The sequence below is a fragment of the Lepisosteus oculatus genome, chromosome 4 (assembly GCF_040954835.1).
Source record: "Lepisosteus oculatus isolate fLepOcu1 chromosome 4, fLepOcu1.hap2, whole genome shotgun sequence".
Lineage (NCBI taxonomy): Eukaryota > Metazoa > Chordata > Actinopteri > Semionotiformes > Lepisosteidae > Lepisosteus > Lepisosteus oculatus.
The window spans coordinates 26,352,583-26,366,927 of NC_090699.1; the positions used below are offsets into that span (position 1 = coordinate 26,352,583).

Sequence of the window (14,345 nt, forward strand, 5' to 3'; positions counted from 1 at the left end):
GGAACCACTTTAGAGTCTTTGACTTATTTGACGCATAAAAATGAGAGAACTCATAGAGAAATTTGCATTTAGTATGTCTGAAGTAAATACATTTTGCATGCAGTAAGAAGGCAGTCTTCCTTTTTGACAATCGCAGAATTAAATTGGCTATTAAAGTTTAAAAAAAAAAACTCAGGGCAGTAGGGGTGTGCCATAGCTTATCATTATGCATTGTTAGCATAGTATCTATAGCTTATCAAATAAGTTGCTTACATTATTTGGATTTTTAGTTCTGCAATGCTTAGATTAATGTATAAAAATTGTAAAACTGTCTTGTGATGTGCACATTACTATGTAAGGTGCTGAGGATAATTTTATCAACTCCAAATGAGAAATTTCTCTTTTCTTTGAAGGAAATTATCTTGAAAGATTTTACATATACAGTATACAGTTTATATACAAGGAACAAATTTACTTTTCATTTACATAAATATATCTACTTTGCATTTAATATAAGTAAATATATGAATATATATAATTATATATACTGTACTTATTAATATATATATATACTTTGCAATTATGTTTAGTCTGAAAAAATAATTGAATATTTCTGTTAATTTCATGTGTAAATAGTAAAAATATATTTCAGCTCACTACTGTGAGCTTTATTTCTTTAAATGCAGGTTTTACCTCATTCTTAGGACACAGTGCAAACTCCACTGAATTGTACATTAAAATAAAGCTGTGCATAACATGATGGGATTTCAGTACAGTTTCTGTAGCATTTTGATGTTGCTAGGCAGTGTCCACTTATGAATCATCTCCACAGTTGAATATCCCAGGAAGATTTCTGGGCTTCCTGGGAGAGTAAAGGTTGTGAGGACCCAAGTGTTTTAGGAGGTCTAACCTCATCTGACCTTTTCCTTTTCATTGACTGTCTTCTAGTATTGTTGAAGTGGTCTATAGCAAACACGAAGCTAAAGTAAGCAGGTTAAAAAGCCAGTGCTGGACTCTTTTCTACTATACCCTGAAGTCTTGCTTTTTTGCAATAATTATTTGAGCCAACTTCAAAGGGTGAAGTAGTAGACACATCCGTCTTTGCTTTTCATAAATTAGAATGGGGAGACTATGCAGGGTATGGCCATTAAACCTCTCTTTAGCTGGAGAAGGGATGTTTTACTTATTAAGTCTTACGTGTGTGTGTGAAACCTGTAACTTTCATCATAGGTTAATTGTGAATATGACAGAGTGGTTTAGTCCCACCAACAAATTCTAATTCAAAGGTAACAAGATGATTTGGATGGTAGATTAAATTGCTTTTGAATACAGCTTGAAATGCTGAAGTATGATGTACAGTACCAATAAAATTTAGCCTTTTGGGAATGTTTCAGTTGTTTTTGAGTTTGACAGGTAAAATAAGCATTGCTGCCTAACAGCACTGGTGCCCTGGGTTCAAATCTGGGTGTGAGTTGCTTTCTGTTTGGATTTTATAAGTTCTTCCTGTGTTTGCGTAGGTTTCTTTTCACAGTCCAAAGACATTGGCTTCTTCTCAATTTGGCCCTAGTGTGAGTATTTACATGTCTCTGCATGGTCAGTGATGGACTTCTGTCTTGTCCAGGGTGAATTCTGCCTTGTGGGGTTGCTAGCTAGGATAGACTTTGGCTTAACCATGAGCATGTGCTGAATAAAGCGTTATGAATGGATGGATTTGTTTAAAGGATCAACAGATGTATTATCATCAGGCATAACATCAGGATGCTTGGCTCTGTTTGGGTCTTGTTTTTTTAGATTCAAACTTATTAAAAAGTGCAATGAGGTTTGATACTGTGGAAAAAATGGTGGTAACACTTGTATTTATTCTACTGCATGTATTTAAGCTGTTACCATTTCTAAATTCTATTCATAAAAATAATTCAATACCAAATAGTATTTTTTTTTCAAGCAGCTTCAGGAGTACCTCTTATAAATGATTTGTTAATTATCCTATTGCAGAACAAAATTCAGAAAAAAGGCTGAAAAATAAAAAAAATCCCATTGAAATCGGCCTATTAGTATAACTTGAACAGCACGACATTTTTTTCTACTTTTCATTGTTAACTGGGAATTGTGACAGCAGGGTTAATATGAAAAATATAAAGCTATTCCTATTTAATAAAGCTGCATATTTAATCATTTTTCACCCATGCCTACTGTAGATTTTTCTTTGAATTGGTCATTTATTGCATGCTATTTATTTGTGCATGATGAAATCATCTGTTGCACTTTTGCTTTTTCCTGCTGTTAATGTCGTCCAGTGATATGACTGGCTCCTGAGAACAAACTGCTCAGGAAGAACAATGAGATAAGACAGCACCTGAGGCCCTTCACACAAAACACCCCCATTGCTACAGCAAATCTTTCTCCTTTAAAGACGGCAAGATATGGTTCAGCGTGACAGACTAAGCACTGAGATTACAGAAATCAATCCTTCATAGCTGGTGTGTCAAACTCTGGAGGCTGCAAGGATCACCAGAGATAGCCCAGCATGTGTTGAGGAACAGCAGGGAATGCTAATAAATATCTTGTCTGTTTATGGTATGCAAAATGGAATTCCACAAGCCTAGCAGGAAGGAAGTGCATTGCTTATACAAAAATATTCTAATCAGATTTTTTATTACTAGTTCTTTAAAAAATCCATCCGTCCGTATTCCTGGAAAGGGACATAGTGAGCCTTAGCATATCCCGGATACAAAGGGCACAAAGCAAGACTACAACCTGGGAAGAACATGCAGTACACTGAAGGCACCCTAGCTTTGAATCAAGCCTGGGACCTGAGTGCTGTGAGGCAGAACTGGTGTCATGCTACTGTTCCACTCCAAAAGGAAAAAAAAAGCATGAAAAAACAGAACTGCAGACCTGAATCCAAATACAGATTTAATAGAAAAAACATCCAGAACTGGTCACAATTTCTATCAAACTTGCATCCCTTTTTTTCCCTGTTGTGTGAATCATGCAGAATAATGACTTTAAGTAATTACACAGGTATACACAGGTTCTTAAACAATAAAACGCCAAAGCTGTCACTGCCTTGTCATTTTTGGGAACAGATGTACCTGAACAATGAATTCAGTAAACCCAATATACTTTCACCTTTCACTTGTGTACTAGATATTTTCTACACAGTACTGTTCGGCTGACACATTAACCTTCACAGCAGTGCTATTCTGCTTGTGCACTTTGTAGGAGACATTTGAAATTGTCCATCACCTGAATGGCTTTAAGGAGAAATAAAGCAACAGAGCATGGGCAGTTTGTGTTCTATTTATAACCTTTTAGGAGTAAAATAAACTAATGGACTGCAGGCTCTGCCAGACGAGGCTGATGTAGATAGAGAAGCTCATGCCCTTCAGCCTGTCACCCTGCCACGGTCTGTACTTACCACGGAGCTTGTAACTGCAGCAGGCACAGAGGAGAGCCATGTGGGAGCTGGTAAGGGTGTGTCAAACAAGCGTTGCAAAGAAATAACAGCAGCCCATGTGTGTGGAAGGACATTTGAGGATTGAATTTTTTAACATGGGTTTCCATTATTTCTCTCTTCTGAAAAAAATACTTTAGGAGAGTTTAATTGAGGAAACAAGGTAAATACAATGCAAAAAAGGTCTTTGAGTTCCAAGAAGGCGTTTATTTGTAGGGAACAAAGGAAAAGGAGAAAAATACTCTAAAACCAGGCAAGTAATTTTGTTTTTTTTTGCTTTTTGAATCACCTCTTGCGTGTGATGGAATAAACAAGGCACACGCAGGGAGGGAGACAGAGGAAATTGTTTTAATGGCTGCAGCAGTTTTTTCTCAGGCAAAAACATAAATGAAAAAAATGAGGTTGAGAGAGCTCTTGGTTTTAATATTGGTCCTGCAGTAAATTAAATATTTAATTTATAATGTGTCAATACAAGTCATTACATAATGCGGAACATGACGCATCATATGTAACATAAAAGCCTTTTAGAAACTTACCATATAGCTAACATACAGTTTGCAGTTTTTTTAGTCAATTTACTAAAATCAAACATGTTTAGTTTAATTCTAATATGTTTCTTAATGTGAAGATCTTGTATGAGTTGTTGAAGAAGCTACCACAGGGCAAGACATTCATCATCGTTTTGAAAGAATATACTATATAGTACATCTAACATCGCTTACTGTATATACCTGTATGAGCATACATTTATGCTCATATATTAATATACCATCCATGATTTATTGGCAGTAATTTGACATGTACTATGAAAAGGAAAAAGGCAAACAACCATTTTAAAAATACACTTTAAAAGTTTATTCCAAAGTCAGTAGTGAATCTGAAATTGTCAATGTTATTCTAATCCAAGGTTATAGCTTTCTATTACATATCATATACAATGATAATAAGAACAGCTGAAAAAAGTTAGTTGTATACACTCCAACACCCATTATTTCCAAGCTATTAAATAATGTTTATATAAAAGATACTCAAAGATACTTTACAGTCCCTGTCATTTTAAAATCTAAAAGCCCTTTTCTGTTTATTTGCCTATGTCTCTAATGCAGTGTTATTCTGAAAAGGGGTATCAGAAAATGTGTTAAAAAGGCTTAAAATCATATATACAAACCTCTGTACATTACATTATTTGGGCTAAGTAGTAGCTTCTGCAAAATCCAATGTTCACTTATAATTCAGTCAAATCCAAATCCCCTCCCCTCATACAGATATGATAAAAACCTGTAACATTCATTTTTTATCAGAGTGAAAAAGCAAAACAATAACTCATTTAGTATGCATTAGTATCAACAACTCAGCAGTTGAAGACTTGATTAATAATCTGTGCAACAGGAGAAATTCCCTATGACTGACAGCATCATCACACTAAAGGAAAAAAAAAATCTGTAAAGGCCTGAATGAGGTATTCATTTTTCAAGCTGTGAAGGAAAAAAAAAACAGCAGAAGGATATATTACAGCTCAGTCTTTGGGGAATCTTAATCTTTTTCTGTGCTTGTTCACTGTACAGTTCCCGAGTCAATTGATGTTTGTTTCCTCGTTGTCTTAGGTGGAGGAGGAGGAGGGGTCTTGCTGGGTAGTGGAGGAGGAAGATGCTACAATAATAAAAATATAATCATGTTAATTTTCCAACCTAGGCTTTTCTTCACAAAGCAAAGAATATGTTTAACCTGTACTCTGGGATGATGTTACAAAGGCACCAAAAACCAAACAATATACATCAAGACAAAGGTATGACATTCCAGCAGTCACACAACAGGCACAATGTTGGTGTAATTTGTTCTGCTGCACAAAATGTGCATACTTATGTTCAAATCAAACTGAATGATGAGACTTGCATAAATAGAGCTGACAGCCGAACAGGTTTACAACTGTACTCTGAGGAAGAGGATACTTTAGTGGTTTTGATACTGAAATTGCTGTATCTCTGGAATAGTTTCCTATTCAGCTGCACAGTGTGCACAGTATTCTGATTCTCCTAGATTTCAACAGGTGTTTTATGTTATGCAGGCTTATGTATAGACTTTTGACTCATCAGCCTTCAGATAATTTAATCTTACTTGGAAATTCTAAATGCAGAAAAGTAAACCAGAGGACCGAGCAGGAGGACATTTCAAATTAAGCGAACCTTTTCAAAATTGGGCTGCATAAAAAACAATTTAATGTATGACGTAAGGTGCTACAAACTGTAGTGCCAAGTACTCGATCCAGTTCGAAAGAAGGATATGCTTATCTTTGCAGGTTCTATTTTACTACCTGTCTGTAGTTTGTGAAAGGATATAAATAAGATTAGTTAACTGAGTGGCAAAGAAAAAAAAGCTCCTGTCTCTTCCTTATCAGGAATCAGTAGCAAATATACTGATTAACACTGGGAAGCTCCTGAGTGATGTGAAAGGTAAAGTAATCATCCCATCAATCACCTGAGGGAACTACTGCACTTGAGCAGCCTTATATAAATAACATTTCTGTACCTACATTGCATGGTTATGGTGGGGGCAACTTTAACATTTCAGTCCTAAAATGTTTTTTTTTCCCTTTTAATTTTCACAAAGGGGGAATTACAAACTGTGTCACATTCCAAAGCTGTATCTTGTATGTCAGTTTACATTCCACTAGAAATGCCCTGCATCATTAAAGAAGTCATTCTACGCCTAATTAACAACACTTACCCTTTGATGTGGTGGAGGAGGTGGAGGAGTAGTCGGACTTGTCAAGTCTTGATTATCCACCAGATTTCCATAATCTGCTGTGCTGCCTTTCAGCGGCAGAGGAGGAGGGGTTTCTCCTTTCTCAGGGTAGCCCATGCCATTTAGCTCGATACCTGCAATCAACAGAACATGTTTTGGGTGGGGGGCATTTATAGCTATTTGCACTTACACAATTCCAAAAAACACATTGCATGAAATTCCAATTGATTCCCAAAATATAAAACAGAAAACATTCCAGTTATAGAGTTATTTTATTTCTTATCTTCCTAGCTTGCCTGCACATTTTGTTCTTTACTTCAAACCTCTTTCAGCAGGTAGGGTATATGCCTGAAGTGTTCCCTACAAATTAACTACTTTGACTTGCTCCCTTGGATTTGTCTGTTCTGGAATGTGTTGTTTGATTCATAAGTCTTCTCCCCAGAGGAGGGACTGAGCTTTCAGCATTGTACTGTATATATATGACAGAACTACACAGGCATTCAGCTGAGCGGTGCTGGATTTGAAAACCTGATATGACATGTTCTAGAAAACAAATGCCACTAAGCAAGGTCCAAAGACAAAAAAAAATATCACTAACTTTTATGACACTCACAGCGCCAGCAAAGCTTTTTTCCAACATCTATATACACAACATACAAAAAAATGTAGACACACAAAGCCCCCAAAATAAAAAACAAGTCATCATAGCTTTTTTTTGATGAGTCATTTAATTTACACATGATACTGATCTCATGTTTCTTTTGTCAACATGTACCCTTTCTACATAAACAGTAGCCCTTAGTCTGAAGGCGTATGATAATGTCATCTTTATTTTAAAAACTCAACAACAATGGGAAATTCAGGTTCAAGTAGTTGTCTGGTACTATATGATTCCACAGCAAGGGCCATCTCTTCTTGTGACGAAGAGCTCTTTATTTGCATTTCATCCTGATTGGATTTCTTCAAAATCTGATGTAAAAGTTTTCAACAGAACCGCTGTGCCCACTGTGGAGGACTTGTGTGTTTATGAAGTGCTGACTCTGAGCTCAGCAGTGTGGCGTGGCAGCAGGTGCCTGTCTCTTGAGTGGTACTTACTGGAACCTGTCAGCATGCTGAAGGACAGCTTGGCCCGGGGGGTGATAGGAGGGGGGACAGAGGAGGAGGAAGAGGACCCCGGAGAAACAGAGAAGCGTCGGTCCCCAGTTATCGCATTGATCACCTGACTCTTTGGTCTCTGAGGTCTGAGCGGACTGATCTGGAAATTAAGAAAGAGATGTAAATAACAAAAAACCTCCAAGCACAGCGAGAACAGATAATATACCCTGCTGAGGAACTCAGAGGATATTCATCTTCTCCTGGCTGCTCACTCATTCAAAATGAAATTTGGCTTTAATAAAGATCATCTTTATTACTAATTGAAATTATTTTCACAGACCTTATTCCAGATACAGAACACTACATTAAATTAAGCTTCACTGCCACTTCTTAAGGATGATATGTGTTATGAGATGTTAGTAGCTCATTTGGCCACTTTTCCCATATCTGAGAAAGAGAAATCCTCCTTTATGCTGCTGTATGACACTGCCTGCAGAGAAGAACAGCACTATGCTGATGTCACACAATCCTAAAGTGAGAGGAGCTGAATTGGAAGCTTTCATTTCCTAAAATGATCATCATCACATTCCTTTCAATAGCCGCTTATCCAGTTCATGGTCATGGTGGCCCAGAGCCTATCCCAGAAAGCACTGGGCACTAGGCAGGATACATCCTGAATGGGATACTAGTCCATCATAGAGCACACACAGACACAAACATGGACACATGCACACCAGGGGCAATTTTACATCCAAACATCACACTGGTAGTACCCAAGGAATTGAACCCAGAGACCCAGTACTAAGAGGCAGTAAACAATCTAAAGTGAACATTATCATCCAAAAAATTCACCTTTAACAAATAACACCTACATTGCAATTAAATTATTTGAAGGCAAGATTTCAGTTCAGGGGAAAATAAACTGATATGCATATATATTTTGATAAACGTTTTATACATTTTCTTTAAGCATAAGCATATTCAAGCATAAGGTGTTTCTATGCATTTTTATGTGTTCATAGGGACTAAGTAACTTGCGTTTACACTTATCATCTAATAGTGGCTTTTAGCAAAGGTAAATGCGCTAATAAAAAAGCAAAGCTGTTATAGACACTTCATTCCAACTTTCATAAAAAGCCTGTTTGATTTCTTTGTTTTAACACTAGAGAAGCAGAGGAATAAATGCACTGTGGAACAAAGGGACAAATAAAAATAGTTGGAAGCACCTCCATCCATTAGCACTCCAGGGTATGCAACATAGTGGTGCCCGAAGATGCAGACTCACCGTTTCAGACAGAATGACAGCCTCTGTAGGCTGCTGTGGGATATCTGCAGCTTTAAATTCCTTGTCAAACAGCTCCTGGTGTTTACTGTTCCTCTTCTCCTTCTTCTTCTCCTTCTTCTCCTTGTCAGGCTCTTCTCTGTCCAGTTTATCCTGGGACTTTGAATGGAGTTTCTTTGGCAAAAGAGGCTCTAATGTGAATCTGAAGGCCAAAAAAGAAGGGGAGGTGATAAAGTTTGTCACAAATAAGTATTAAAGTTATTGTATTTAGGTAATGCAAATAAAAGCACAGACCAATAAGATTTTATATTGTCAGCGCCGATTTCCAAAAACAATTTAGATACCATTTACAAAAAACAGTAAATAAGATAAAATTATTCAACATTTTTGCAGTAATCGAACCAGAAATGTGAAAAAACTCTTTCTTGATAGCCATTTATTGTGGAGTGCAAAACATTAAAAACAAACTAATTTATAAATCTTAACTATTCACTTTTTTCCCCAAGTTCAACACCTTAAATCTGTCATCTGAAGTAAGGTCCACAGTTTCTATCATACATAATTTAGGCAACAGCATGAGCAAAGATTTCTGAAGCCACTGAAACAGCAAAAAAAATACATGTCTGAATATAGTGGATTGAAAACATAAAATATTGCTGGGATTAATTAACAGAGGTGCATAAGAGCAGGTGGTTTTATTAACAGTTTTGATTTTACTTGAAAAAAATGTTTATTTATATTAATATATTTTTATTCATTTAACAATAACAAAAACTGACAACTCTGATACAATCCTGTGCTGAGAAGGTGTCCTGATGATCTAAGATGATCTCTTTTCAGCTTTACACTGAAAAAATGAAAACATTTTTACTATCCCAAGGGACTAATGTTCTCCAAAGTCAATTCATGGTTTGCTCAACACTAACCAACTCGAGCATGGCATGGTGTAATGACTCACACTTCCCATTAGATGGCAATTCATACCATTGCTGTCTACAGCAAACATTCAAAAACATCAAAGATGAAGGCAAGAAGAAGACATTGCTTGCATCTTTGCTCGCCCACTGTTATTTAAACTGTAACCACAAAGCAGGTTTTTGCTTGATCAATACTCCGTGATGTTTTACAGTAACTTCAAATTTAGGTTTTCAGATTATTTAAAATTATATTTCCTCATGTATTTTGCATGTGCAGTAGAAATGGACATGACCAAATTCAATAAAATACCATAATCTGATCAGATTGTTTCTCCCACCCACAAGCTAAATTAAAATATTATTATTATTATCATATTTAATTATTATATTTTAATAAATAAAATATTAAACTTTCAAGATACAAAATCTGGAAGATACATCTTTATCTGACTGGCCATTGTTAAAACTGTAATCACAAAATAGGTTTTTGCTTTGCTTTCGCTTTGCTTTTCTTTGCTTTTGTTTTGCCTGAACAGTTGTAGCTCTTAAAAAACATCTACACAAAGAAATGTGCCCTCTTCAACTTGTCTTCCAGTCTATGTGCATTAGGGGCCAATTAATTCATGCAATGATTCAAGCAATATTGTGTTAAAAAAGAACACAATAGCATACATACTGGGTGTCTTTGTTGCTAAAAAGATGAGAGTACAAAGTAAAATTGTGCAGCAGATTGGTGTACAGCTGCTTTCATTTGGTTGCAAAATCTTTTGAAATTTAAACATGGTAAAGGTGCAATTTAAAATCTTCTCAGCTTTGCTATGAACATCTTAAATTGCAATGTGAAACATTACTTCTAAAGGATTTGTCATTTTAAATTCTACCTGCAACACAGTCATGGATAAATTCTATTTATTGTTTTCTTGGCTTCAGCTGTGTAGGAGCCAATGTGAATGCAAATTCAAATCCCAATAATGTGCATTAATGAGATACAGTAATGAATCTTCCTCTGTATTTGCAATCTCCGAGCTCCTGACACTTTTGATTATACAAAGTAGTCATAAACCTTTCATAAGCCAGATATCAGAAATCTTAATTGGCAGTATATAGATTTTAACAAGCTAGGCCATTAAAGACTTGAATGATTAAGTCAAAGGGAAAGTGCCTAGCAGCTACAAACAAAGATTTGTAATTTAATTTTATGCTTCCATTGTATTGGCTTTTGAAGGACTACTTTTAGCTGGGGTAACATTAATGTGTCCTGAAGCCTTTTCTCTATATTATTGTTAATATCATCCATTGGAAATATTGCAATGCTGTGGCAGGTAGCTGTTACATCTGCCAATAAAGTGCAGTGCATGAATAGAAGACTGACAGCGCTGAATCCACAGCAGAAAAACTCTAATAGTCAGGGGTCAGCATCTTGTCCGTGGCAGGAGGATATGCACATTTAAGTGAAATTATTTTATGTGTGGACCTGCTGGTTGCCAGTTGAAAGGATCAAAACAAGCTGTTTTTTCTTCCTTTATTGTGTTTTTAGGCCCAATGGAAAGTGAAAACTGAGAGAAGAGGACCCCAGTCCCCCCAGCCACTGTAATACTTTTTCTGTGCTATTTAAAAAAAAAAATGTCAGCTATTGCTTGAAATAATGCCGACCCTAGGTTACGGGCCTAGAGGGGAGTTCATACAAAACTATATGTATTCTCAAGAAATGCATCACGGACTACCGAGACAGTGACCTATATGACAAAGGACTAAGAAAATGATTCTGTGTCAGCGATGGTAACCTATTGTGCTTTGTCTGAGGCTACCAGTTGAAAAAAATGACAGAAACTAGGACACCTCTCTCCTATGCAAATCGTTCAAGGCAAAATTTGTACTTTCCTGGGCTTTGAAGTTAAAATATAGGAAAAAAGAAATTACCTATCTGCTGTAAAAGCTATTTTTCTGAAGCTTGACTTTCATAACTCACTGTGTCAATTAATTAAGGTCTTTTATTTCAATGGGGTGGGGAGGAGGTCCTTAAAATAAAAGCTTACTTTCTTCAACATAACATGTTCTTTAATAGGCTCCATAGGGGAGCAAATCTGAAAAAAAAAGAGAAGAGAAGCCACAAACCCATCTGAGCCTGGCCTGGAAGGCGAGTTGTCGGAAGACACGGAGGTCACCGATGCCACGGAGAGGGGTCTCTGGGAGGAAGGCATGGTGAAGGACCTGACCATGGAGCGGGGCCGACTCCCCCGCCTCTCATTGCTCGCGGGCTGCTGCAACACCAACGGGGTAGTTAACATCTGAGGCAGCTCCCTAGCACACACCCTCTCAGGGGGAGCAGTGCACTGCTGGACACTCCGAGACATTTTTCCAACGTTCTAACATTTCACCATTTCCAACATTTCTGTTAGTGCGCCTGCAATTACATTTGACTAGTGAACAGAAAAAAAAAGTGTAAACTCATAACACACTCAACACAAAGCACACACGGTAATGCAAACGGATTGAGGCACACACTGTTAACGTGATACTCTCTGGCTGAAAGCACTCAACTGTTAACATACTTTGATTTTCTAAGCGTTATTCAATTTTGTTGACACCGAGTTAGTCTCAAAAGATATTTCAAAAGAACTGAAAAGAAAGAGGGAGGCTTTTAATTTTACAGACTTTAGCTGCAATTACAAGCAGGATATTAAATAATTGGAAAGGAACTGGATAATTAAGGTGCAGCAATTAAAAGACTTTCAGTCCTATTGTCATATAATAGGCTTTTAGTTTTTTTAACTAATTTAACTAATTTAGCAATGAGTACATACTGTATTCCATTATAGATGTATCCTAGGATTCTGATGAGGAGTTGTAGTGATGTGATGGAATATCAAATGTATGAAGGCCCTTAGTAATCTCCCTTGGTGGTAGTGAATGTATGTTACAGATGCATCCTGTGCATCTCCTAATGATAAATGCAACGTATTTCTCAGTCCTTAGGTCTAAATTGTAAAACATATTTATAATTTGCACAACATAGGGCATGCAAGACTAATGATGAATAACAACCATGATTTAATTCATGTAAATTTTCCTTCCTAGATAATCAATATAAACAGTCTTTGGTGCATATCAGATGCCTGTGTTTATAGCAGACCGAGCAATTAAGACAATGTTTTCTTGTAATTCAGCAAGGCACACACAACATTCAAACATACTGTACTCCAGACGGGAGCTGGGCAGCATGAAATAGCACAGCACAATAGTTTTTTACTTTAAAGAAATCTGGAAAATAAAAATCAGCCATCTGGCCATTAATGAAAGAATTGTGGTCTACATTCATGCTTTTTCAGTTATACCAAGCTTGCCCAATTCTGGTCCTGGAGGGCAGATGTGTCTGTATGTTTTCTATGTCTCTTTAAATCAAGAGGACCTGAAAAGTTGACAAACGCTGGTAAATTGGGCCAATTAAGCCAATAACAAGCTGATTCAGGCTGTTAAGAGCTCAGCTGGACTGAAAACCTGTAAAAATTCTGGTCCTTTAGGACCAAGATCATGGAGTCCTGAGTTATACTGTAGGTTGATGAAAATGTGGCAGGTATAAGACAAGTAGGCATAGTTCACAGATGTACAAATATGAACTGCAAAACTGACTTTTTTGCTTTAACAGCCAATAGAAATTGTCTTCAAAAGACACAGCAAAAATGGCAACAGGACAACATTTTCAAATTCAGTGTCTAAATGATTTTGTGCAGCAAAAATATCAGCTAGTATATAGTATATAAGCCAGTTTATCATTCCTATATAGAAAATAGATAACGTTAAGTGTCAAATTCTGATTACTTTTGTACCATGCTCACATGATGCTGGAATCTTAAAAGACTTGAAAGATTGGAGGTTCTGTGGATGATGCTACATGGTGCAATGAAAAAAGAAAATTACTAACATAGCACCCAGTAGGTGGTCTTTTAATGTCTGTTAAGAAAAGCTTTCTGATTCAAGGGCCTTTAAAGGAATCAGTGTTCAGTAAAAGCCTAGTAACATGAGTCCAGACATAGCATGTTCTTTACAGATTTCAGTGGCTACTATCTTTTCTTTATAGTAATTCCAAAGCTTTTAGCAACAATGGAAAAAACAGCCTGAAAATACTACAAGGGCATGCTAGCTCATAAAAGGAGGACATTTTTTACAGGAAGTTTTATCTTCATCATCATCTTCACTGGCCTTTCCCAGAAGTCTAGCAGCTGAACTTTAACAAAATCAATGCGACTAAAGGAAAAAAAATGGAAGGCTAATTTGTTGTTAGGCACAACAGAGCACTGATGGAAGAGGGTGCCTAAGAGAATTATGCAATTGTACAAGTTTGTGATTAAGTCATAAAATCTTAAAACCTTGAAAAAATGTGATGCCAATATAAAAGGAGTTTGGTGCAGATTTCAAAGAACTGTATTAATATGTTAATTAATCTGTCATTTGATCATTTCAGCCTTCTGAAATCTCATTGTTTTAATTAAGATAGCTGCTATAAATAATTAAGAATACAAGTAAAGTTGGCAGTCACATAAAGAGCTGTGCCAGGATCTTTCCTTCATTCTGCTGTTTAATTTTGTTATCTAAAAATAACAATCAAACCACACATCTCTACTGAAAGCAATCCCCCCACCAGATCATGGAGATCCATATTTCTAAGATTATGTTGGGAAATTGACTGAGACAGAGAACGTAACATTTTGAGCTATACGAGGATATTCAGTGTTTGCCAAGAAAATGCAGTGAGATCTTTACAGCTCAGAGAGAATCAATGTCTCTGAGTCACTTAGTAGTAAAGATGCTTCATCTCTAAAGTGCTGCTGAACACCATGCTCTGGCTCAGCCTCTGAAGGCAAGGAAACCCTCC

General features: G+C 36.6%; 1 protein-coding gene across 4 annotated transcripts in view; it reads right to left on the reverse strand.

The window, feature by feature from the left end:
* Window positions 1-3,768: 3,768 nt before the first annotated feature.
* dock1 (dedicator of cytokinesis 1) overlaps window positions 3,769-14,345 on the reverse strand; it is a 292,059-nt gene continuing 281,482 nt past the window's right edge. For 2 of the 4 annotated variants that reach the window (XM_015346833.2, XM_015346831.2), the window contains exons 48-52: window positions 11,588-11,730; window positions 8,559-8,757; window positions 7,274-7,433; window positions 6,161-6,312; window positions 3,769-5,086 (exon numbers count right to left, since the gene is read on the reverse strand). In XM_015346833.2, the coding sequence (XP_015202319.1) occupies window positions 4,991-5,086; window positions 6,161-6,312; window positions 7,274-7,433; window positions 8,559-8,757; window positions 11,588-11,730 (750 nt within the window). In that variant the 3' untranslated portion in view covers window positions 3,769-4,990. Of the gene's footprint in view, window positions 5,087-6,160; window positions 6,313-7,273; window positions 7,434-8,558; window positions 8,758-11,587; window positions 11,734-14,345 lie in introns of all 4 variants that reach the window. The other 2 variants (XM_015346832.2, XM_015346830.2) reach the window with 1 other exon arrangement.